Source organism: Dunckerocampus dactyliophorus, chromosome 13, assembly GCF_027744805.1.
Source record: "Dunckerocampus dactyliophorus isolate RoL2022-P2 chromosome 13, RoL_Ddac_1.1, whole genome shotgun sequence".
NCBI lineage: Eukaryota > Metazoa > Chordata > Actinopteri > Syngnathiformes > Syngnathidae > Dunckerocampus > Dunckerocampus dactyliophorus.
Genome location: NC_072831.1, coordinates 1,443,099 through 1,469,718, shown reverse-complemented (window position 1 = coordinate 1,469,718; position 26,620 = coordinate 1,443,099). Strand labels below are relative to the sequence as shown.

The window sequence follows — 26,620 nt, the reverse complement described above, 5'->3', positions numbered from 1 at the left end:
TTCAAAAAGGGAGCAGGCACTCCCACCATTCAAAAGAAGCCGGAGCCGACAGGCTGACCAGAACACATCTACTGTAGCTAGATGAAAGAAACAGTGAGAAGTGAAACGTTCACACGCAAATAAGTGCATCAAAACACAGCAAAAATTTACTGACCCTAGGCCTAAAACAAGTGCAACTCACACTGCTATTGGAATGCGTCTGCTTGTGTAAGCTGCGGAAGTACTGTGTGGTTCTGAGCTGCTATTGAGGGTACGGGCTGCAGAGAGCAGTATCGTTGCATGCCGAGTGAAAGCCAGCGTGGGTTTGGGTGAGAGAAGAGAAGGTATGTGTGTGATGTTTTTAAGTCATTTATTAAAATAACCGCTTTACATTGTTAAATACAATCTCTGAAGAAGGTGAAGAAGAGCATACACAGGATAGCTGTTTGTTTTAATGACCATTCATGTGATAGTCGTAATTTCATGTCTCTGTCGGTTGTATTTTCTTGGTAGAACAGGAGAAAATTGTGTCTTTCGGTGATATCTGTGCAAAACATCTCCAACTAGCTTCCGTCAGGATGTGCGTGATGCATTTCTGGCGAGTAGGTGAGAAGCACAATCATCACCCACATGTGCAGCACTGCCTGCATGAAACAAAAACAAAGACTGCTTGTCTCTTTGACCAGCAAATGCTTCTTAAGAAGCAATTACTCACCATGTACAAGATGACAAACACACGGGCTATGGGGTAGCGCCTCAAGAAAATCCCCAGTCTGATGCTTGAAGGGCAAAAAACACAAGCATTATTTGGGAACGTGTGCTTCCACAAGGGAATGTAAAGGGAAACTGCACAATTTGGGGGTAATTTTGCCTAAAATCCTTATGTGAAACATGAACACATATTTTGTTCCCTTTTCTGTGCGTTCTTACGAGAAAAAACAAAATAGCCAGCTATCAAGATTCAAAAGTTTTATTGTCATATGCATAGTAAAACAGGTAGTTCTGCTTTGCAAGGAAATTCTTATTCTGTTCATTCTCCCAAGAAAGAAAGAAAACACAAGAAAATGAATAAGAACATAAGAAACATAAATACCAATAAATTAAGCAACAACAACAGAAGAGACATGAATACCAATGAATGAATAAATGAATGAATAACTACATTAATAAATTAATAAATAGATAGATAGAGTTATGAGTGTGTGCATGTGTGAGTGCCTCGTTGAGAAGCCTGATGGCCTGTGGGTAAAAGCTGTTTGCCAGCCTTGTGGTCCTGGACTTCAAACTCCTGTAGCGTCTGCCTGACGGTAGGAGTGTGAATAATGAGTGTTGTGGATGTGTGCTGTCCTTGATGAGGTTGTGTGTTCTTCGTAGGACTCTAGTTTTATAAATGTCTTGCAGTGAGGGGAGGGCTGCCCCAACAATGTTCTGTGAGGTCTTGATCACCCGCTGGAGTGCCTTCCTATCACGTGTTGTACAGTTACCGTACCAAACAGTGATGGAGGCGGTAAGGACACTTTCCATAGTGCATCTGTAGAAGCAACTCAGGATTGTGGTGGACATGCCAAACTTCCTCAGTCTTCTCAGGAAGTACAGTCTCCTTTGGGACTTCTTCAGAATTTGTTGGGTGTTGTGAGACCAGGTGAGGTCCTCGCTGATGTGTGTGCCAAGGAACTTGAAGGTTTTCACCCTCTCCACCTCAGTCTCATCAATAAACAGGGGTCTATGCGGCTCCTTTTCCCTTGTTCTTGGGTCGATGATCATCTCTTAAACACCCAGTTACAGAGGGAGGGAGACAGGCCAAGTGTGAGGAGCTTATTTGTGAGTTTGTGGGGGCTGACTATATTAAAAGCAGAGCTATAGTCTATAAATAGCATTCTGACATATGTGTCCTGGCCCTGTAGGTGAGAAAGGGCTGTGTGGATGGCAGTGTTGACTGCATCATCCGTGGACCGGTTCTGGCGATATGCAAACTGTTGAGGGTCCACAGTTGCCGAGATGCTCTTTTTGATGTGGGTCATGACTATTCTTTCAAAGCACTTCAAGACAATAGGAGTGAGTGCTATAGGGCGATAGTCATTCAAGCAGGTCACGTTGCTCTTCTTGGGTACGGGCACTATGGTGGTGGACTTAAAGCAGGTCGGTACAGATGCTTGTGCAAGCGACAGGTTAAATATGTCAGCAAGCACATCAGCTAGCTCTGATGAGCAAACCCGAAGTGCACGTCCTGAGATGTTGTCTGGGCCTGCTGCTTTTCGTGGGGTTGTTTTGTTCAGAACCCTGCGCACATCAGCTGATGTCACCATGAGAGGTGAGTCCTGTGTGCTCCCCAAGTTTAGCCACCCTCTCTGCTCATCAGGAGTTTGGTTGTCAAAGCGTGCGTAGAACTCATTCACCTCGTCTGATGACAATGCATGTCATAGGAGGTATCTATTTCAACTATGAAGCCCTCTGGAAAAAAAAACCACAAAAAAACCTCTAACAACGTTTTAGCTTTTCATATACATGCTGTGACAATAACATGTAATACTTACAGCAAGAGTGTCCAAAGTGTGGCCTGGGGGCCATTGGCGGCCCTTGGCTGTGATTTCATCGGCCCGCAGCACAGTCAAAAAATGTAATTTAACAAGAAAACTACAAAAAAAACTTTAAAAAAAACACCACCAGCAAAAATGGGAAAGTTCAAATATTAATTTAAGAGAAGAGTTGTAACAGGAATAAAGTCAAAATATTAAGAAAAAAAAGTCATAATCGACTGAAGAACAGAAGCTGCAACTTTACAAAAAATAACTCATATTATTATGGAAAAAAATAATGTTTAGTACCATTTCACCTACATTGCCAAGCTGAAATGCATTCTTTTCCTGAGCTACATGTAGCTTCTCAGCATATGTCTGTGTTGGTTTACAAAATATCAAAGTGGCCCTTGCATCCTTTCATTTTTCAGAATGTGGCCCTGGGTTGAAAAGGTTTGGACACCCCTAACTTACAGTATGGTGCTGTATTTTGATGATTTCAAACATAACCCAAACTTCTTTCCTCGGCAAAATGGATTTGACATCGCCCACATCTGTGAACAACAGCAGCACAGAAACAACGATAACACTGACAATGTCTTCTCTCAGGGACTTGGGCTCCAGTCCTCTGGTAAAAAACGCTGACAGCAAATGAGCATTTTGTTGAGTCTTCGTAGCGAAATTGAGAGCCGGTAGTATCCGCTCTTCCATCTGTCCCGTTGCAGTGGCTTGAGCCGTCGTGAGTGACGCTGAGACGAGCGAGGCGTCGCGTTACTCCGCCAGATAGCTTTTTGTGTTAGCTGCTACAGTAAGAATATCGCTGTAGCTTGGTGTCTATACAAGTCCGTTATGTAAATGGAACACTATTGGCGTCTTTTGAGGGTTTTCTTGTTAGGACTTCATCATCAACATAGGTACCTCCCATGACGTGCGTTGTTAGCTGGCTCGTGCTAACTCTTTTGCTCTCGTTAGAACGCACAGACAAGGGAAAGAAATATGTGTTCATGTTTCACATAAGGATTGTGAATGATGGGCAAAATTACAAAAACAGTGCAGTTTTCCTTTAAAGGGTCACTGACATGATTCATCAGCTTTGCTTAAATATTGTTTGTACTTGTTCTGTGTTGTTTATTTTTTGAAAGGCAACAGTAAATTGGCAAAAATGACATTTGTAGTTCTTGGCGTCAGCCATGACAAAGTGGTTGTCGCAGGAAAGCGTCATTTCCGGAGGTGACATCAGCATAAACAAACATAGCTGTGTACGAGACCGAGCATGTTTACAGTGATTACAGCTGAGATTTGAGTGATGTGTCAATAGTTTTGGAGGTGAAAAGAAGGGAGAAACATATGGAGATAGAGAGAACTTTTAGAACATGGACTTAAGCCTTAAGACATGGAGATGAAGATTGGTCGCCTTCAAAACACTGAATGGTAAGTATAAATTACTCTTGAGTTGCATATCCTTCAATTATTGTTTCAAATCGGCTTATTTATGAACGTAAAGGGGTTGTTATAGCCTGATTTATTACATATTTTGTCGCCATCACAGTGGAAGCCGCTGCCGCCGCCCCCTCCTGTCATCATATGGCTATGAAAAGATGTTTACATAACAGGCATAATGCTTTAAAAGCCTTAAAGTTATGGTAAAATACTGTTTATAATACATTATGTAAACAAGACATGACTTACTCTGTTCTGTGGCGTTCGTGCCTTGTTTTTTCCTGTGTATCCGTCGGCTCTATTCTGCCGGTGGAATAGCATCCTTTTTCAAAATGTGTTTATACTGTACTTTTAACAGTTCCTTCAAAGCGGTCATCAGTGAAGTGAACACTATAAAAAAAATAATAAAAAATTTTAAAGAATTCTAAGTAGGCGTCCATCCACCTCCCATTCTCTGCAATTGCTTCGTCCGTTTTTGTCTTAACCCTTCCTCTTTTGGAAAAGAAAACAAACTTACCATATCAGTCGGACACTATGAACATCCAACAGCAACACAAGGTTTTGGCGTGACTGCTATTTCGATGAAAAATACACCGAACCAAGCAGACGAGCTACCTCAAGAAGCTCGCTGTTTATGCAACTTTAGCTGAGAGGTGTTACTCTGCTGATGTCACCATGACGAGTTTGTAATGACTGCCACAATGAACTAAAAATGTAATTTTTGCCAATTTATCATTCGCTTTCAAAAAATGAACCAACATAAATACAAACAAGAAATGACATACTTCAGTAAAGTTGATAAATCATGTCAGGAACCCTCATCCAGTTCATTCAACTTACCTGAAACGGTCGATGGTGCTGGCCGCCTTCTGCACTTTGCCATACACTCCCCGACTCTCTTGGTTGCTGAAAAGGACCGGAATGTTTCTTGGTCTTGTACCTGAAAATGAAAAAATATATATATTCACAATGTGAAAAGTGCATGAGTTGCCAAGGTCCATTGTGTGGTCTGGCAAGGAAGCTACCTGCGCCCTCCACGGCACTCATGTTAATGGCTGGTCCTCCCCCAGTCTGACCCCCTTGACTGTTCTTCAGCTGTTGCTCCAGATGTTCCAGTTGGAAGACCAGCGAGCTTTTCTCTGTGCCCAGAGCTTCCAGCATAGTCTGCTTCTGAATCAACGTCTCGGTCAGCTGGTGCAAACGCTTCTCCAGCTCTGTTTGGCTACTGCTGCTCAAGGTCTTGTTGGTCAACTGAAGAAAAGGTAAAAATTCAGAAACCTGCGTCAGCATGCACATCCTGTACACTCCTGATCAAAATGTTAACAGCCACAGAAAAAATGCAAGAATGTACATTTTGCACTATTGGATTCTATCGTAAAAACTTTGGGAGGTCAACGTGACCTGACTTACACAAGCTGTTTTCCAGATGTTAATTCTTAAGCGTATCTTGCCTAATTGTGTTATTTGTGCTCATGTTAATTTCTTGTGGGTTGCACTGGAGTGAGACTATAGAAGCCATACTGTATCTTGGGTCTGGTCCCAGAGAAATTTCAAGTGCGTCATAACGTTGTTTGCTCTGTAGTGCGGGTTATGACAGAATAGCAATCGTTGAATGGAGAAGAAAATTGTGTGCAATTTGCTGTGTGATAAGTCCGATTAGACTTTGGTTTGTATTATTTTAAACGTTTTGAATCTTGTCAAGCTGTGTGGTTGGGACCGGAGGTGGACTGAATGACTGAAGGAAGTGTCGAAGGAGGGAATACAAGGGGAGCGCTAAGTGCAGAAGAGCCGGTGTGTTCGAGAAAGAGTTCTATTTTTTCTTGCAGTTTGTCACATACAGATATCGTGTACGCAGGTGTCTTTCGGCAAGCTAGAATTTCGAATTGGGTTGTATTTTTGAAAACTTCATGTGACTGTCAGACATGTATTACTAATGTATCGGGTTTATGGAATAAAAAAAAAAGGAGAAAGGAAGAAAAGTTGTTTCATCAGTTCATAAACTAAAAGTAATACAATTTGAGACTTAAATAAAATATCAAAATAAACACTTTTGTGCAGGGGTCTCAAACTCGCGGCCTGCGGGCCATTTGCGGTCATATTTTACAGCCCGCAACTATACATGGAGGAGTAGTTTAAATGCTATAAAAAATATTTCCTTTTGATATGATTCTACTTGATAGCATTGCTCTACTTGAGAGACGTGAGATGTTGTGTTTTCTGAATGAGTTTAAAATAGCTTGACTGCTTTTCACACACCGAAACTAAAATCCTGTTTCCACTTATGTTGCTAAAACATCCTCATTCTTTCTGTACCATTGCTGCTTATAGTCTGGTTAAAATATGCTGCAAAAGTTCCACCCCTTTTGTACCGCTTGTCTTTATTAGGGTCACGAGTAAGCTGGAGCCTATCCCAGCTGAATGCAGCAAAATACAAACTATGAAATGTATTTATTTTTTGGTTTCACCCTATCACTGTATCCCGATATTATCATTATCGGGAGCCGTGCATCGCGTATCATACCATATTGTGGGGTACCCTGAGATTCCCAGCACCATTCCCAATACTTCATGCGGCCCAGCCACAGCCAGACCCTATCTCCAGCGGCCCCCAGTGACATTGAGTTTGAAACCCCTGCTTTAGTGTGTAGCACTAAATTTTGTCGTAAATTCAAAACAAGCATTCATCAAGTTAAGCTTAATTGATGACAAAAATTAATATTTGGTGGGCAAATTAGCATTCCAAGTTACAGTTAATTTTGTTCAAAAAACAAAATTAATTTGGACCATAAACTGATATTTACTCTTTTAATCTCTGTTTTAGATTTTGAAACACTGGAAATGGCTATTACTCCAGTGATAATCTTAGGGATAAAATAACCAGCACAGAGAGATGATATAGATAAATTGATTCCTTGAGCGTTCGACACATGCAGATTTTTAAGGAGATAAGGAAAAATGGTTAGAGAATGTTGGAAAAAGGGAACGTGAAGAGCGAAGGGGTTAAACGGGTGGTAGGAGATAGAGAGATTAAATACGATATTATTAGAACACAAAAGAAACAACAGAAACAACCATGCTTGCTATACTAACACCACTGCTTCATGAACATAAATCTCAGTATACACATGAATATAAATACATAATTGACATTACAGCTTATACATCTAATTTTGTTTATATATTACAGTCTACGTGATCATAGTTTTAAGAACCAATCTGTTGTCAACTCAAGAAAAGTTGTTAAATTTGACTAATACATTTTCTGGGTCCCGAGCAAAATCAAATTATAAATAATGTGAAGATATTGACCTTTTTGTGAAATAAAGCGCAGTGCTGACTGACTGGTTGGCTGACTGACGGTGATACACGCAACAAAAAATATAAACGCAACACTTTTGTTTTTGCTCCCATTTTTTATAAGATGAACTCAAAGATCTAAAACTTGTTCCACATCCACAATATCACCATTTCTCTCAAATATTGCTCACAAATCTGTCAAAATGTGTGATAGTGAGCACTTCTCCTTTGCTGAGATCATCCATCCATTTGAGGGAGAGTGCAATTGGCATGCTGACAGCAGGGATGTCAACCAGAGCTGTTGCTTGTGTATTGAATGTTCATTTCTCTACGATAAGCCGTCTCCAAATTTGGCGGTACATCCATCACCTCGTGTTGCAGCAGGATAATGCACGGCCCCATGTTGCAAGGATCTGGATTCAAGGATTCTTGAAAGCTGAAAACGTTCCAGTTCTTGCATGGCCAGCATACTTACAGGACATGTCACCCATTGAGCATGTTTGGGATGCTCTGGATCGGTGTATACGACGGCGTGTACCAGTTTCCGCCAAAATATCCAGCAACTTTGTACAGCCATTGAAGAGGAGTGGACCAACATTCCACAGGCCACAACCCACAACCTGATCAACTCTATGCCAAGGAGATGTGTTGCACTGCATAAGGCAAATGGTGGTCACACCAGATACTGACTGGTTTTCTGAGTCCCCAGACCTCCCACCCCCATAAAACAAAACAGAGTGGCCTTTTACTATGGGCAGTCTAAGGCACACCTGTGGACTAATCACGATGGGATGGATGATGTCAAAAAAGGAGAAGTGCTCACTATCACAGATTTAGACAGATTTGTCAACAATATTTGAGAGAAATGGAGATATTGTGTATGCGGAACAAGTTTTACATCTTTGAGTTCATCTCATCAAAAATGGGAGCAAAAACAAGTGTTGCGTTTATATTTTTGTTGAGTATAAGACTGACACTCCTGACATTCTTCTCTGTATTATTGTTTTTGCTAAGTGAAGCGATGATCTATTATTATTATTATTATTTTTATTATTTAATTTTTTAATCCTGTCCTGTCCAGATAGAATTGTAGATCTAAATGCCGTCAAGTCCTCAACAGATTTACTCTGCCAGGGAGAAGTGTGATATACACTTCCCCTGTTATACAGAATTTATTTGACTTTGATATGAAGCAAATTTGGAGCGACCAGACCGAAGCAGGAGGGGACAGAGAAGAAGAGAAAAGAAAAGGGGGTGGGTACAAAAAAAAGACACGAGACAAGGACAACAGCAGCAACAACAACAATTGTGACAACAAGAACAGAACAGAAACATACAGAACGACATCAGCAAATAAATGTCTGACAACTATAAAGACGAACAAAGACATAAGGACAAAACAATATCAACAACCACAATGACAATGCTGTCAATGACAATCACACATAATAGTAGTCATGAAATGATGAACTATGATAGTGATCACAATGATAATACTGCATTGAAACAGTCACACATAATAGTAGTAATGAAATGATGAACTATGATAGTGAACAGAATGATAATGACTAATGCACATCATTGTAAAAAAAACTATAGTCATACTGCTGATATCACCGTCGCTGGAATAAAACCAACAACATAATAACACCCTGGTTAACTCAGTGAGTAATGTGGGGAAGTACGTATGTACTGTGAGTGTGCATATGTACAGGTATCTCTGTAAGTGAGGAAGACTTCATATATATAAAGGTGCAAGAATGTGTGGGCGTTTAATTGTCACTGAGAAAGCATGAAAGGAAAGGGGCCGCCTTCCACCTCCCAGAGAGCCCCGCCCCAAATAGCCAGGCCGAGCCCCCGCCGCCAGAAGGCCACCAGGCCCACAGGGGCAGGCAGCACAAAGATCAGTGCCCCAAGAGCCAGCCCAGAGAGCCCTCACCCCCGGGAAGACCAGCAAGGGGCCGAAGAGAGGTAATCCCAGTCAAAGACAGGGCGCCGGCGGGCCGGAGGACAGTCAACGGGCCAACCCCCGCCCAAACCCCGACACAGGGCCGCCCCGCCCAGGGATGCAGGAGGTACACCCTCCACCCACCCGGCGGAGGCACGGGCGGCAGAGATGTATCATCTTCCGGGTTTCGGGCAGTCGACCACTGTATGTGTGCGTGCGTGCGTGCGTGTGTGTGCCGCCCGTGCCTCCGCCGGGTGGGTGGAGGGTGTGCCTCCTGCATCCTTGGGCGGGGCAGCCCTGTGTCGGGGGTCGGGCGGGGGTTGGCCTGGGGCGGGCCAGGCTCCGCTCCCTAGGGGTGGGGTGGCGGTGGGCAGGGATTGGCGCTTCCGGCGCGGGCTGGCTTCTTTCCGGTTGTGGGGGCGTCTCTGGGCCTGCCGGTTTGTGGCCCCCGGTACTTGTCTGCCTTTGTGGGGTGTGATCTCTTGCTGGTCTCAGGGGTTGGCAGTCCTCCGGCCCGCCGGCGCCCTGTCCTGTCGGCCCCCACACCCCACACCGGACGACCCCACGCGACAGCCGAGCAGGAGGGCCAGTTGAGTTTCTCCCCTTGATAAATCCTGATTGATCAGGGTGTATTATATGAGGGGTAACTTTTTCCAGCCTTATAGCTAACGCTTTCAATATTATTTTAAGATCTGCATTAATCAGTGAAATTGGACGATAACTGGAAGGTAGTGTTGGGTCCTTATCCGGTTTCAGCAAGAGACTGATGGTAGCTGAGTTCATGTTTGGAGGCAAGCATGAACTGTCTTTAATTTCCAAAACCATTCTAAGAAATATTGGAGATAGTAATGACCAGAATGTTTTATAAAACTCGGCAGGGAAACCATCAGGTCCTGGTGCTTTGTTATTCGGCAACCGGTGTAGAGCGTTATGGAGTTCTATCAATGAAATGCGTACATCTAAGTTTGTCACCTGTTCGTCCTTTAATTTTGGTAATTCTATGGTGTTGAGAAATGTTTCGATATCTGGGAGAGATGGTTTAATCTGAGGTGTATATAGATTTTTATAAAAGCTCCTAAAGACAGAATTTATTTCCTCCGGGAGGTGAGTGATATGACCTCCTGAGTTTCTAATGGACGAGATAGAGCTTTTTTCTTTATTGACTTTTAGTTGGTTAGCTAAGTATTTTCCGTGTTTATTGCCATGCTCAAACTTTTCCAAACGTAGTCTCTGCAGTTGGAACTGAATTTTCTTGTCAGTAATTTCTTTTAAGTCTAGTTTGCAGTCTGCTTGCTGTGCAGAGTCCAGAGGGAACTCCGGCATAAGATCAGGAAGGGGAAGGACTGCTACAGGAGGAAACTGGAGAAGCGGCTGGAGGAGAATAATGCCAGGGAAGTCTGGAGAGGCCTGCAGACCATCACAGGTCATGGTAAAGGAGTGGGGAAAGACCAAGCCAGTGGGGACAAGATCTGGGCAGATGAACTCAATGTGTTTTTTAACAGATTTGAGTCTGCCCTTCCTCCCTCCCCTACCAACTCACCACTCTTCACCCCCACATCCCCATCTCAGCCATCCTCTACCCCCCTCTCCATAACTGATGATCAGGTGAGGAGTCAGCTGAAGAAGATCAAGGCAAGGAAGGCACCGGGACCGGATGGCATCAGCCCTAGAATCCTCAAGGACTGTGCTGACCAGCTCTGTGGAGTTCTCGCACTTGTTCAATCTCAGCCTGACCCTGGAGAAAGTCCCGGCCCTGTGGAAGACCTCCTGTGTGGTCCCGATACCAAAGACACCGCGTCCCAAGGAGCCTAACCACTTCAGGCCTGTTGCCTTGACTTCTCACCTGATGAAGACCATGGAGCGGATTATCCTGCAGCACCTGAGACCCCTGGTGGGCACTCAGCTGGACCCCCTCCATTTTGCTTACCGGCCTCGGATCGGAGTGGACGACGCAGTTATCTACCTGCTGCACAGATCACTGCTACACCTGGAGGACAGTGGGAGCGCTGTGAGGGTCATGTTTTTTGACTTCTCCAGTGCCTTCAACACCATCCAGCCGTCACTACTCAGAGTGAAGATGGAGAGTGTGGGAGTAGACCAACACCTGACTGCATGGGTTATAGACTACCTCACCAACAGACCACAGTATGTGAGGCTCCGTCACTGTGTGTCTGACATGGTACTCTGCGGCACAGGTGCCCCTCAGGGTACGGTGCTCTCCCCTTTCCTCTTCACCCTCTACACCTCGGACTTCACACACAACTCCACACAGTGTCACATCCAGACGTTCTCTGACGACACAGCCATTGTGGGTTGTGTTTCAGAGGGGAACGATCTGGAATACAGGACGGTCATCAGGGACTTTGTCAGCTAGAGTGAGCTTAACCAGCTACAACTCAACACCAGCAAGACAAAGGAGATGATCATTAACTTCCAGAGGAAAACATCTCACTTCACACCGGTGAACATCCAGGGAGCGGACATAGAGTTGGTAGACAGCTACAAATTCCTGGGTGTTCACCTTAACAACAAACTGGACTGGTCCGTCAACACCCACACCCTCTACAAGAAGGGCCAAAGTCGCCTCCACCTGCTGAGGAGACTGAGGTCCTTTGGTGTGTGCAGGACTCTTTTACGGACCTTCTATGACTCTGTGGTGGCCTCAGCCATCTTCTATGCTGTGGGCTGCTGGAGAGGGGGCAGCACGGACAGGGACAGGAGCAGGATCAATAGGCTGATCAGGAGAGCGAGCTCTGTCCTGGACAGTCCTCTGGACTCCGTGGAGGAAGTTGGGGAGAGAAGGATGTTGGCTAAGCTGACATCCATCATGGACAACACCTCTCACCCGCTACATGACACTGTGGGTTCCCTTAGCAACTCCTTCAACTCTGATTCTAGTAATCTCTCTTTCTTTTTCTTATATGATGAATATGAAATGTTTTTTCCGCGCATTACTGCTTTTGCTGCCTCCCACAGAATACTAGCCGAGACACCGGGTTGGTCATTGAAGTCTAAAAACATTGTCCACTCTCTTTCAAAGTATTTTAGGAAGTCTGAGTCTTTTAGTAATGATGTATTTAATCTCCAGCATCTAGTAGGAGCACTTATAGTTTGGTTAGTGAGAAAAAGAGAGACTGGGGCGTGATCACTAATAGTGATAGGGTGTATGTTAATGTTTGAAATGTCAGATATGATTGAGTTGCTTGTTGATTGATCTATTATTATTTTATCTTTAGTTGTTCCTGAAATCCATATAGAATTAACAACAAATGGGATATGCTCCAGCACAGACGTGACCCAGGAGCTGTAACAAACAATTGAATGAATGAAGAGTGATAATAATACATAATACATCTGGGAGCTGTACATTATTTAGTCAAAGGTAATTTTCAAATAAAATGAATAATTTAAGATTTTCTTTACAAAATTACAAAAATAACGCTATTTTCACAATTTAAACGCGACCACAGTATAGCTGACAGAGTACTTTCATTTATGTTTAAATGCACGCCCAAAGATTAAGACAATGTTGTCGACCTTGAAATGGTGGGAAAAGGGGGGAGGGCAAATGTGACAGATTAAAAGAAACTTGTAGTAATGTCATCTAGTCGATGACATTCTTGAGCACTTGATGACACTACAGTGCACGAAAGGATCGCTGTGGGCTGCAAAGTGCCAGCCACAGATGATCGGCTTTTGTGATCGATGTTGAAAGTATCGGCATATGCGGCCAGTCATTATCAGGATGCTTGTTTGCAATAAATTGCTTTTTCGTCTCACTCCCATTTCTTCTGTTTGCATTTTGAAGCTCTGCTTATAACCTCCTGAACATCCAACACTGCAAAAAATGTACATTCTTGACATTTTTCAACTTTTTTAACATTTTGATCAGGAGTGTATCTGTAGAGTAGATGACAACTCAAAAGCAGTCAAGAATTGAAAACGTCTGCTGGGATAGGTTCCATCTTCCCTTGAATGGACAAGAAAGAACTCACCTGATTCCTGAGTTTCTGTATTTCCTCTTCTCTGTCTTGAACTCGGCTCTGCAGGGTACTTTTGGCCCGATGCTGCTCTTCCTCCACATACTGCAGCTCCTGTAAAGATACAAATACTGTACAGTGTTCCCTCGCTATCATGCGGTTCACTTTACGTGGCCTCGCTATTTCACAGACTTCTTGTGTGTGTAATTTTTTACAGTGTAGCTTGCTTCTTTTTTTTTTTTTTTTTTACAGTGTATGAACACATTGTGTTCTGCGTCCTGATTCGCTAAGTGAGAACCAGAATTGTCTTCTGCGTTCTGATTGGCTAAGAGACTGTAGACCATCAATGAATCTCCTCCATGCCATGTGCCCTGTACAGTACAGAATGTGTTCAGCTTGCCTAATTGACATCATTGTTCGATCGCTAGCGGTGTGGCTCATTAGTGGTGCGTTTGCAAGTTTTCTCCCCGACAAAACTCACAATGTCGACAAAACACTCCGCACCGACAAGGGCACCTGTAGTTGCACCCAAAAGGCAGAGGAGGATGCTAACCATTGCACAAAAAGTTGGAATTCTGGACACGCTGAAGGAAGGTAGAACTTAGGCAGCTGTCGGGCGCCATGACAGAAAAAATGAATCTTCTGTTCGTACCATTAAGAAGGAGGAAAATAACATAAGCAATACAGCAGCAATACTTTTTAACAAGGATGCAAAATGTGCTTTAACTGTCGCAACAAGACCACAGAGAGGCTGCTTCTCCGGATGCCGGAGCAGAGGTATACATGAACAAATTTAAAACCATCATCGAGGAAGGGGGATACACCCTAAGCCTGAACAAGCTTTTAATTGTGATGAGACAGGCTTATTTTGGAAACACTACATCGCTAATTCAGCCAATGGACCAAGGCGTGATCCGCGTTTTGAAGGCCCTCTATATGCACAACATATATATTTTCTCATGTCAGAGAAAAGTGTATAAAGTGTGTGGTGAGGGGTTTTACAGCCTTACAACATATACAGTAGACGCCCCTACAACGTAAATAATCCGTTCCGAGAACCTTTATGTTATAGAGTTTTTATGTTATACGAAGCGTAAAATACATGTACTGTAAATAGCCTAATCTGTTCCAAGATCTTCCCAAAGTCACACCTTTGGCACTTCAAAATATTCAAAGTCCACCAAATATGGTGGGAAAATATAAGAAAACGTTAGCATAAACATAGTAGAGTAACATTCCAATATAAAATAAGGTAATAAATAAGATTACTGTAAATGAATAAAACTGAAAAACAAAAACAATCCTACCGTTCACAAGATGTCTTGATCAGGAGCGCAAGTGGAGGCAGGAAGGAGGAGGAGGACTAGCCTTAAAGAGTCTAAGAGTCAGCTGGTCTCACAGACAAACGCACACGCACTACACGATAATGCTGTGTGCAAAATTTTGTAAAAATTTGTAACTTAACTTAATTGTTTAAGTTAGTTTCAGGGGGACTACAAAGAGGAAGGAGTTTGAAGGGACAAGCCTGTCAATCACACAAACTCATGTACGCGCTGTACAACTCAGCCAATTAGATGAGAGCGTAGGCGGTGCCCCGATAATCAGACAATGAGATGAGAGCGGAGGCGGTTCCTCGAAAATCAGCCAATGAGAGCGTGATGCGTCAGAAGGCGTCACCAAGTGTTAGTCTGAACTTGCCCCTACAACGTAAATAATCCGTTCCGAGAACCTTTATGTTATAGAGTTTTTATGTTATACGAAGCGTAAAATACATGTACTGTAAATAGCCTAATCTGTTCCAAGATCTTCCCAAAGTCACACCTTTGGCACTTCAAAATATTCAAAGTCCACCAAATATGGTGGGAAAATATAAGAAAACGTTAGCATAAACATAGTAGAGTAACATTCCAATATAAAATAAGGTAATAAATAAGATTACTGTAAATGAATAAAACTGAAAAACAAAAACAATCCTACCGTTCACAAGATGTCTTGATCAGGAGCGCAAGTGGAGGCAGGAAGGAGGAGGAGGACTAGCCTTAAAGAGTCTAAGAGTCAGCTGGTCTCACAGACAAACGCACACGCACTACACGATAATGCTGTGTGCAAAATTTTGTAAAAATTTGTAACTTAACTTAATTGTTTAAGTTAGTTTCAGGGGGACTACAAAGAGGAAGGAGTTTGAAGGGACAAGCCTGTCAATCACACAAACTCATGTACGCGCTGTACAACTCAGCCAATTAGATGAGAGCGTAGGCGGTGCCCCGATAATCAGACAATGAGATGAGAGCGGAGGCGGTTCCTCGAAAATCAGCCAATGAGAGCGTGATGCGTCAGAAGGCGTCACCAAGTGTTAGTCTGAACTTGCACCGACTTGAGGCATTATTAAAGTTGATTAAAAAAAAAAAAAAGACTTGCACTGACTTGACGCTTTATGTTATATGGAATTTCTTCTGTAATACGAAGCAAAAACTTTACATAAATTCTTTATGTTCAGTGGAATTTATGTAAAAGGAGGTTTATGTTATGCGAGGTACTACTGTATAATAAACGAAAAAAACATCCTGTTAACAAAAAACTAACTGTAAACAAAAAACATATATAATAAACAAAAACTTCCTGTAAAAGAAAAAAACATAATAAATGATAAAACATTGCCTGTCAACAAAAAAAACATACTGTAAATGAAAAAATACATAATGAACGAAAAAACATATAAAAACAAAACAAAACAAAAATCAACTCCTCCTACTTGGATTTCACTTAACATTTTTTGGAACCTAACCCCTGCGTTAAACGAGGGAACACTGTATACATCATTATATACAAATACAATGTATAGAATGGTTAACATCCGCCCGGTTATTGCGTTTTTCGGTTAACATCCAAAATTGTTGATAAAATTATGCCGCCATTTTGGATCACGCAACGAAGATGAAATCTCACAATACTGCACGTGATCGTGGAATGCATTGTGGGCTCCGGGGGCATTTTAGGACAGCAGCGTTTATTTATATCACCGTTGTGGAGAGAAACACGACGAAACAAAACACATGGACCGCACAAAAGGGAAAGGCGATGGACTATATCAAGACAAGGGTGCAAGACCTCCAAATTTTATGGCTTAAAGAGAAGACTGTCGCCATTTCAGAGGTACGTAAATGTGACGGGAGTGGCTCCGTCATTGGCTGCGTGCAAACACATCCATGGATACACATCCAGTCTGGTTCCCATGTAGCAGTCTATCAACCCGGCGGTGACACTCTGTTTCTGCCTGTTTCATTTTACATCCATAACACTCATTTGTGTTTCCAACAACAAAACATAAGCATTCAAATTTACCATAGCATTTTTGCGGCACCCGGGGTCAAACATAGCACACGTCACCAGCCACCTTCATAAGGCATCCTCGCCAGCGCACTCCCACGGGGTCACTGCTGCCAGCGGTTACAGTATTTCTTTTCTTTCATTTTCTATATTAAACAGCAAGCTGCATGTTTATTGGTTCTAGAATGTTGACATATTTTTGCAAACTGAAATGTCCAATGACGGTTGTCCATTCATTTGTCATTATATTTGCATCATTTTCTGCATGTAAAACTAGAATTATTGTCCATAAAATGTGCTTTGTGTTAACATTTTTGGGTGTCTGGAGCGGATTTATTGGATTTACATGATTTTCGATGAGAAAGTCGAGTGCGTTTTGGTTTGAGTCCGACCTTCTGGAACGGATAAATGATCTTAACCAAGGCACCACTGTATTACATAACATTTGCTGAAGATCCCTTTCACCTGTTTGAGCCTCTCCACTTCCGCTTCCAGTTCCTGCTTGATGCTGTTTAGTGAAGTCTGCTGCTCCTCCAACTGCAGCGCCTGCTCTCGCCACGTTTCTGCCTCGGCCAGCGACTGACTTTCCAGATCCTTACAATCAATGAGACTTTGATGATCAAGTCAGCGATTGTGTCTGTGCTTCCCACGTCTACCATTCCACTCACCTGTAAGTCTGTGCGCAGCGAGTGCACTTGACCCTGAAGCTTTTGGATCTCCTCCCTCTGCAGCTCCTTCTCGTGACGCAGCTCCTCCACTTCAAGAGCTGCCGCCCCGCTGCCGTCCAGACTGTCCAGGCCGGAGCCCTCCTTCAGGCTGCTGATGAGCTTCTCTTTAGACTTGATCACACAAAGACACCACAGCTTCAGCGTCCAATGTACATGTGGAGTTGTGTCCTATGTGCAACTGCATAGTATACACAGGTGGAGTTGTGTTGATGTGGGTGAACAAAGCTTACTTGCAAGATGCGTGTGGCTTTGTGCTTGTAATCGTGGAAGTCCTGCTTGGCGGTGTCCGCTGCTGCCTTAGCGCTCCTCAGTTGCTGATGAAGGTTGTCCGCGCGCAACTTCTCCTCTGCGACTCGCTTCTCCGCTGCCTTCACCGCCTCTGCCAGCGTCTGCCTCTCAAACTCCAGCCGGGACAGACGGCTGGAAAAGTCACTCTGAAGCACACGATGAATCCAACTGAGTGGTTTTCCCAAAGATGATTGGACTGTAAACAACGGCTATGCTTGCATGACAGCAATCTACTATAAGCAGACTACAACTTTCTCAAAGCAAACGCATCCCTTTAAAAACAACTGTGAGACACGTGCCTGGCTGGCAGTTGGCACCGTCACTCTGTCAAAAAACGCAGCTGTCTTGTGGGTAGCCTTTGTCACCATAGGAAGTGAGACAACGCTAAGAGTGTAAACTAACCGCAAAAAGGCAGTTAAAAAACAGAAAGAGGATTTAAAAAGGCACCTGCATCTGCCGAAAGCTGTCCTCGTCCCTCCTGTGTGTCTGCTCAGCCTCGCGCAGTCTCTCCTGCAGGCTCTGAAGCGCTAGAGACTGCACGCTGCTCCCTTCTGTGTGGTCCTCCAAAATCCTACAAAAAAGGCAGCACAGCGGTGTCCCAAGCAAGTCCTTGAACGCGTCGTCCCGTCTGCGCCCGTACACCAGCAGCATGTTTGGTGGGGCCAGCAGGAGGGAGGGGGCATGGAACCCCAGTGCATTACAGTACAAATTGTGAGGATATTCAGCTGTGTGTGTGGTTGGAGGACTGGACATCTCTTCGCTTTCACTTTTATTATTAGAATTATTAGAATTTTGCATATAATGTAAATGTAAGAGTCTGCTAAACCTTTTACCTCACCAAATGGCTAATATAGTCATAAAGTCATACAAATACTCTACATGACAGAAGTGCTCCACTGTTTTTAAAAGGCATCCTTCAAAAACCCTGACAGGAGTGTGCTGCTGTTTTTAACAACATACTGCAAAAACCCTGGTCAAAGATCCACTATATGACAGGATCTCTCTGCTGTTTTTCAAGACATCTTAAAAAAAAACACCCTGGTCAAAAATCCTCGATATAACAGAAGTGCGCTGCTTTTTTTTTTTTAGAAAGACATCTTTAAAAAAAACCCTGGTCAAAGATCCTCTATATCACACAAGTTCTCTGCTGTTTTTAAAAGACACATTGCAAAAAACCCTGGTCAAAGATCCTGTATATGACAGGAGTTATCTGCGATTTTTAAAGACCTCAGTCAAAAAAACCCTGGTCAAAGATCCTCTATATAACAGGTCTGCTGCTTTTAAAGACATGCTGCAAAAAACCTGGTCATCTACATCACAGGTGTCAAACTCGAGGCCCACAAGCCAAATGTGGCCCGCCACGTCACTTTATGTGGCCCGCGAGCAATTAAATAGGTCAAAAGCGTGCTTTGATCAAAAACTACATTTCCCACAATGCTTGTCGACTACAATACGAAGTGAGGGCTCACCGCCACTAAACGGCAGTGTCTCCACAATGATCCCAAAATGTCCAGGGAGAGAAAAGTTGATGCGGATGGAAGACCGTTTCAAGAAAGATGGTAATGCGGGTACTTGTTTGTGCTTCAAGGAGAAAGACCGGTATGTCTTTTGTGTTATGAAGTGGTGTCGGTTGTTAAAGAGTACAATCTGCGTCGGCATTTTGACACTAAACACGGAGCTAAGTACGCCAAAGCTAGCCTTCAAGAAAAGCAACAAATTGCCCAAGAATTAAAAGGCAAACTGCGGTTGCAGCAGAGTGTGGTCACGAAATCCACAGCCAAAAACAATGCGGCAGTGGAAGCTAGCTTTATTGTGGCTGAAAAAATTGCCCACGCCTCCAAGTCTTTGTCAGAGGGAGCGTTTTTTGAAGCATTGCATGCTTAAGGTCTGTGAGCAGGTGTGTCCCGACCAATTACAGACTTTAAGAAATATCAGTTTTTAGGTTAGTTACTAAACGAAAAACTTGACCGTATAGTTGTAAACTGAGTCAACTTTTATTTTGTAATTTTTAGTGGATTACATATTATTTGTGTGTAGCTGCTGTTGCAGTAATTTAGTATTTGCAGGTTTTATGTTTGTATGCAGACAAATTATTGTAATCAAACCATCAGTTGGATGCAAGACTGTGCAGCCTTTTTTTTTTGTAAAATGCTACATCTGTCATACATGTTGTTAGCAGCTCACAATTGTTGATTCTACAGTAATTAAGCCCATTTTAACTTTGACAAACACGTTTTGAACAAAGTTAATGTCATAACTTGTGTTTTATGTTATTTTTCTTAATTCACTTGGATAGTTTGATCCTTGATTGATGGAGTAGTGCGGGTTTCATAAGCTGACAAATTCAAATGATTTATGTTGTAACAGAGCAAGAAGTAAAGATATTTTTTTTCTATGCAACTGTAATGTTTGTCACTTGAATAAGTCATAAATTTAGAGTTATTTAACATTAAGGAGTTGTTACGTTTATTTTACATTACATTCCATTACATTTAGTTTTATTTATAAGTTACATCTGGCCCTTTGAGGACAGCCATTATGTCGATGTGGCCCTAAGTGAAAATGACTTTGACACCCCTGCTCTACAGGACGTGGTTCTCTGCTGTTTTAAAGACATCCTGCAAAAAAAAAACCCTGGTCAAAGATCCTCTATTTACCGGTCTGCTGCTTTTAAAGACATCCTGCAAAAAACCCTGGTCAACGATCTTCTGTATGACAGAGACACCCTACAAAAAAGGCTGGTCAATAATCTTCTCTGACAAGAGGGCTCTGCTGTTTATAGGAATCTGCTCCAAAAGTCCCAAGATTGGAAGTGAACTGGCTCTGGTGTGGGCTGGATGTGGCTTGCGGCCGTGAGTACAAAGCTGACAAGCTACCTGACCCAAAGACCCGAACATGCTCGCAGAGATGGTACCTGGACTTTTCCTTCTGCACTTCCTCCAGTGCGGCGCTGCGGCTCCTCAGCAGCTGGTCGGCCTCGTCCAGTCTGACTTTGAGGACGGCGAGTTGACGGTCTTTGGCGGCGAGCGCCTCGTTCAGGTCGTCCACTTGCGAGCGCAGTCCTCGCAACGCGCGGTCGCCCTGAGCCTGCTCGGTGTTCCAGCTATCGGCACGCAGCCGGGCGCGGTTGAGTTCTATAAAAGAGGAAATCCACCTGCAGTGATCGGGGGTGACCAGTTCTCCCCTTTTTGAAATAAATCTCTTACCTTCTTGGAAGTCTTTTGATCTCTGGATGACCAAGGCCATTTCCTGGTTGAGCGAGGCCACCTCACTGCGCAGGAGTTGGTTCTCCAGACGCAGGCTTGACAGAACCTGGCCCTGAGGCTCCTCTGGGGGACCGGACTCCTGCCGACTTGACGCCTGAGGGGCAGCCATGGCTGAGTTGCAGGCCTCAGGTGAGTCCCAGGTGGCTGTGATGTGGATGGGTGTGCAACCACACATATGAATCGACTCCCATACAATATTTACTCACATAGTACACACCCTACTAACCCTTACTCTTATTTTGACTTTCTTTAGTAGTTCCTTCAGCTTCTTACAAGTTTTAACACACATTTAAAAGGTATTTTTGCTTTTGGAAAACCATGAATGACAATGTGAAGCACACCACAAACACAATGCAACATAAATACGTTTTTTTTTATATATTTTTTATGTATTTATAATTATTTTTATTCATAATTTATTTGTATTTTTATTATTTTGCATTTTGATTATTTCATATTTATTTGTATTTTTTTATTTAATACATTATTTCACAGTAGCATTACTATACTAGTACGAGTAACTCATAATTAATTGCAAATAATTGCAGCTAGAAAGAAATATTCTGTTTTTTGTAAACAGCTCGACACCAAATGGAGCTCAATGTATAAGAAATAACCACAATGTACGAGTAGACAAGGGAAAGGTAAACTGTCCATCACTTAAATACTGTTCTCTTCAAGCAAATCATCGCACAATATAGTGTATTTCTTTGTGACTAACATTTAAAATAAAGGTTTGCAAACTGAGTGAAAGTAAAACGGGGTGTTGGAAAAATAAATATCTACAAGTTACAAAAAATAAAGTGCTGAAGAAGTCAGCAGTTTACCAAAGCAGGACTGTGCCAATATACTGTACTGTACTGTACTGTAGTGCGGTCAGGCACTACCTATACTTCACTTTCAAACACTCTTTAAACTCACTTTTTTACACCTTTCTTAGGCTCTGACTGTCCACACGTGAACACTCTTGAGATTTTTTTTTGAGCGGTGAAAAAAAATGTGCCGGATTATTAAATAGTTGCATCCAGATGGGAACGGATCACTGAACGCATGCGCATTAAGTCCGTCATCTTCCGCTTTCCAAGGCACACCTCGACTTATGAGAAGTGGAATTACTTCTGCCAGTCATTGTGGAGTATAAGACTACAAGATATCTTGCCTACACAAAAACAACAAGCCGGCGTTTTCAGATTTTCCCACGTTGGAAAATGTTTTCAAAAAATAATAATATACTTTGCCTTTTTGACCTGAAAACGTTTCTGTGCGGATAGCTCCCTCGTCTTGGCGACTTCAACAACGTGGAAGTAAGACACCGCAGGTCTTTCAACATGCAACATTTATTCTGTCATCTTTGACAAACACTGCAGTTCAAGCACAAACCCTAATAAATTGCAAATAATAACGCTAATACATTCCTTCGCGAGCCTTTACTGCCTTTTACTTCCCATCTCACTTCCGCTTTTGTCACTCTGACACACGCTTCCAAATAGCTGTCCTTGGCTATGCCTGCTGGTATCTAGCAGCTCAAACCCAAGTTTTAGCTCACACTTCAAAGCAAAACACTGAGCCGAGAGATGGCTCGCATCAACAACACTCGTTATTTGGGACACTCGTACGCCAAAGTACCACTGCAGAAATGACAATAAAAAAATACCTGCAGTGCTTCAATACGTTATCTCTGCTCTCTGGCGTTTGAGACTCGACGTGCCCGGTGACAACTCAACTCGAAACAACCTTTTCTTTCTCCATTTCTGCACAATATTTGTTACCGCTTGTGGCTTCACATCAACTGCCACACCGCTGTGTCTAATTAAGCTACGCTGTAAGCCAAGGGTCAAACAGGACGTGCGCACATCAATCGCGCGTCAAAAAAAACCAACAAAAACAACAGCTGTGTTAAAGGGAATTTCTGTTAATTTGTTATTGACACATTAACTTTGACATCTCTAATTATGATACATTTGTGAACATAAATATAATTGAGGCACTCCACAGTTATATATGTCTTAATGCCAGGTGCCTGGTACTCTCTGCAGTTGAGTAAATGCACTATGACGATATCAATCCATCCATTTTCCATACCGCTTCTCCTGCATGCTGAAGCCTATCCCGGCTGACTTTGGGTTAGAGGCGGGGTACACGCTGGACTGGTGGCCAGCCAATGGCAGGGCACATATAGACAATCATTCACACTCACATTCATACCTATGGACAATTTAGAGTCTCCAATGAAGCTAACATGCATGTTTTTGGATGTGATGATAGTTCATTGCTAAATTAATTGACAGATGATTACAAATGCACCTCATTACACATTACAACCACAACAATAAAAGTTATTGTTAAATGAATACCAAAACTGGGCATGACTTTTTTTTTTATGACGCTTTTGTTGATCTGATGTGTATGAAAGAATGTCACCTGATGGTGTGGAAAGTGATCATACCCAATAATAAGGATGCAAAATGTGAGCGAGGCAGGATTTCAGACCTTGACTTTGCTGTTTAGCAGAGCTCTCCTCAGATGCTTTCATGCTGTGAGCAGACAGCGAGCTGAGGCTGGAAGCCCGGGACACTCTGCAGGTGGAGGGGGGCGTGGATGGGAGCGAAGGGATGGTGGGAGGAGGAGGAGGAGGAGTCGAGTTTTTAGCCTCTGTGACCTGGTTCGGTGCTGCTGCTTTGACAGCGTCCTTGTTCGAGTCGCGCCCGGCAGTGACCGGCGGCTCTGAACTGTTCAAGAAGTCAAAGAGCATATCATCGTCCACATCACGCTCGCTCTTTTTGCGCCTGACAAAGCTGGAGGAAGAGGTGGAGGCTTTGGCGGGGTTGGACGTGCCACTTGATGCCTGCTTGCCAGAGGGGGTGCTGGACATGTTGACTGAAGCAGGCGTCAGAGCTGAAGTGGACTTCTTTATGTTGCCTACTGCTGCGGAGATGTAGCTTGATGTCTGGTGAGAAGCGCTACTGCTGTTATTAAAGCCCTCTGGTTTGTATTCAGGGTGGCCTGGTGCATCTCCTTCGTAGAATGAAGTGAGGGACAATGTTTTATCCTGATTTTTGTTCAAGGCAGTGGCAGCTCCCTGGTCCACTTTATTCAGGAAGTCTTCAGCTTTGCCAGCAAACTCAGCAAACCAAGACATTTTGCACTCTACGAGAAAGAAAAAGAGAAACAGCACAATATGAGGACGCTTTAGACCAGGGGTTTCAAACTCGCGGCACGCAAGCCATTTGAAGCCCACTGCATCATATTTTGCGGCCAACGACTTGACATGGAAGAATAGTGCAAATGCGGCCCGCGAGGTCTGAGCTACGCCACAGGAACTCATAAACAGCAAGTATAAGCCATCACTGAACTAATAGTAAGCTTGTCACATTGCCAAAAGAGGGGTCAGTCACTAGACAGAACACTACCTACAATTGGGGTGCTAACACACACAACATGTAACAGGTATGTAAACACACATAGGGCAACTACTACTATAGGGAATAATTTGCAAATCTAAACACATAACTTCAGCAACTTTTACAAAACAATTACTACAAAGCATGCTGGAAGTCACCATCACTCCAGATTAGGGTTGTGACAAAATATCTACAGTATATGTCCAACTATGCCAATATTAAAAATATTAATATTTTCACCGTATCAAAATATCGTTATCATGAGCCATGCATCCCATATCGTACTGTATCGTGAGGTACGCTGAGATTCCCAGCCCCACTCCCAATGCTTCATGCAGCCCAGCCTCACCCAGACCCTATCTCCAGCAGCCTCGAGGTAAAGTAAGTTTGAGACCCCTGCTTTAGACTCAATAATAATAAATGACAATCTAAAAGTATTATACGCTGTATTTTTCATTGTATGTGACTCCGGTGGAGTGGAGTGGAGCCCATCACCATTCAGGGCTTGGAGGTGGCAGAAGTGGACCAACACAAGTACTTGGGAACCCACGTGAACAGCATACTGGACTTTAATAACAACTGCAATGCTGTCTACGAGGCCATGAGCAGACTCTACTTCCTGAGGAAGCATAGGTCCTTCAATGTGTTAAGCAAATTGCTGGAGATCTTCTACCAGTCTGTGGTAGCCAGTGCCCTGTACTTTGCTGTGGTTGCTGTGGGAGCAGCTCCAGCAAAAAGGACATAAACCGGATGGCAAAACTGATCCGGAAAGCTGAACAAGTTATCGGCACTCAGTTGGAGGCGTTTGTAACAGTGAGAGACTGGAGGACACTGGACAAACTGCTCTCCGTCATGGACAACCCCACCCACCCGCTCAGTCGGACAACAGAGGGGCAGCTGAGCTCATTTTCCAACAGACTCCTCCAGTTCTGTTCCCACAGTGAGCGCTACAGGACTTAATTCATTCCACACGCCATCCAGCTCTACAATACCTCACCTGCCTGTAAAACATAATTCACAACATTATTGCGCTGTACTGTCTGCTCTCACTTTAAGTGTAAATATACTCATATTTACTTCTATTTTTACACACTATTTGTAAATATGCAAATGTTTGTCTTACCTTGTATTATTTTGATTTTATTATATCTTATTCATATTGCACTGCATTTTATTGAGTGTTTTTCTTTTTCTTCTGCAATTGAGGTTCTGTTACCAAGCAAGTTTCCTTGTGGCTCAATAAAGTCTGTACAAGTGTTCAATAAAGTTTGATTTGAATTGAGTTAGGGCTACGGCTACTAAGCTAGCATGCTACATCAATAATACACGTCCTGGCTCCCTCTGTGGTTTACGAACTCTTTCTTGTCAATTAAATCCTAAAACACCCCTTTGTAACCTCTCAGCCGCTTAAATACAATAATAATAAAGATGTGGAAACTACGCTTGCAGTAGTGTACTTCCTGTCTGCTAAGCTAACAGTGATACAGCTGAGCAGCTCAGGTAAGCTACGCTAATTGCTCCATCTTACCGTCTTTAAACCAGGTCAGAATGTCAAAACGTCCCTTGGCACCACGCTATCTCCGAGGTTGAAGTGGTGAAGATGAAAGTGGAATGTTTGGATACAAGCAGACAAATGTCATCGCATGACAGGTCAAAACAAAATAGCAACAGTCTTCTCTATACGTGGACAAGTGGGCCGTCGTAAAATTTTGCAAATAGAGGAAGTGACTTTCCCTCGCGCATGTGCAGAACTGATTGCGGTTCCCGTACGGATCTCGTAGTGACAGCGCTTCATGTTGTGGGATGTTTTAACTTTAAGCCGGCGAAAGTCGCTCCGCTGGTGCAGTGAAGCTAGCTAGTCAAGACGTTGAAGTGCAATATGGTGTCGACATCGGCATCTTCCTCTTCTGGAGCAAAAAAAGGGACAATGAGCGTCCGGTGTAACACAAGCAGCAGTGGCCGAAAACACAGCACTGACTGTGGGGAGCCGTCTGTTGCAGCGCGTCCACCCGGGAGAGGAGCAGGAACGGAAGACATGATTGATTCAGGGGGACCTTCGATGGAGTGCAACTCAGACCTCAGGCTAGTCAGCTCAAGCTAAGAGTAAGGTAAGGTAAGAGGAGGCATGCTCTCTCATGATGTCCAAATTCTTAGCAAGCGCTAGCCTAGCAAGAGGTAGTGATTAGCAACTCGCTAGCATCACAGCTGCTGTATCGCATACTCTTGGTGGTGATTTCGGTCTGTAGTGGCTTATGGCAAGATATTGCCAGATATTACTGTTATTAGTGGTCAGGATCTATGGTCTGCAAGCTTCTAAGTAGTAATAAACAAATTTAAAAGTACTAATGGGATAGCGTTCAGGAAGTATTGCTACCCGTACAGGTGTCGGATAAAAGATGCCATGGCCCCCGATAAAATTTGTGCTGGCAGGGGTTCAAATTTTATATACA

The 26,620-nt window shown here is 43.3% G+C and overlaps 2 protein-coding genes across 3 annotated transcripts in view; one reads left to right on the top strand and one right to left on the bottom strand.

Moving 5' to 3' along the window:
• Window positions 1-289: 289 nt before the first annotated feature.
• golga5 (golgin A5) lies at window positions 290-26,275 on the bottom strand. 2 transcript variants are annotated; one of them, XM_054797014.1, is made up of 13 exons: window positions 25,699-26,275; window positions 23,260-23,916; window positions 20,710-20,913; window positions 20,418-20,637; window positions 17,951-18,074; window positions 17,446-17,649; window positions 17,156-17,326; window positions 16,953-17,081; window positions 13,176-13,274; window positions 4,961-5,186; window positions 4,776-4,875; window positions 695-758; window positions 290-574 (listed from the first exon to the last, which is right to left on the bottom strand). In XM_054797014.1, the coding sequence occupies exons 2-13, from the start codon at window positions 23,906-23,908 to the stop codon at window positions 461-463; spliced, it is 2,304 nt and encodes a 767-aa protein (XP_054652989.1). In that variant the 5' UTR covers window positions 23,909-23,916; window positions 25,699-26,275; the 3' UTR covers window positions 290-460. The 2 variants fall into 2 exon arrangements, with proteins under 2 accessions (XP_054652989.1, XP_054652990.1); XM_054797015.1 differs by having other exon boundaries at window positions 298-623; window positions 25,699-26,273.
• The window catches only part of LOC129192713 (uncharacterized), a 33,919-nt gene continuing 33,257 nt past the window's right edge, over window positions 25,959-26,620 (top strand). Inside the window, exon 1 of the mRNA XM_054797011.1 lies at window positions 25,959-26,278. The gene's annotated coding sequence lies outside the window, so the exon portion shown is untranslated. The remainder of the gene's footprint in view (window positions 26,279-26,620) is intronic.

Excerpts from the sequence above, each read along its gene's own strand:
- golga5 (XM_054797014.1), bottom strand. The coding sequence starts at position 23,908 with ATGTCTTGGTTTGCTGAGTTTGCTGGCAAAGCTGAAGACTTCCTGAAT. Across the intron at positions 17,650-17,950 it reads ACAGCTTTCGGCAGATGCAG|AGTGACTTTTCCAGCCGTCT; the intron begins GTGCCTTTTTAA and ends CGTGTGCTTCAG. Across the intron at positions 13,275-16,952 it reads AAGTGGAGAGGCTCAAACAG|GAGCTGCAGTATGTGGAGGA; the intron begins GTGAAAGGGATC and ends GTATCTTTACAG.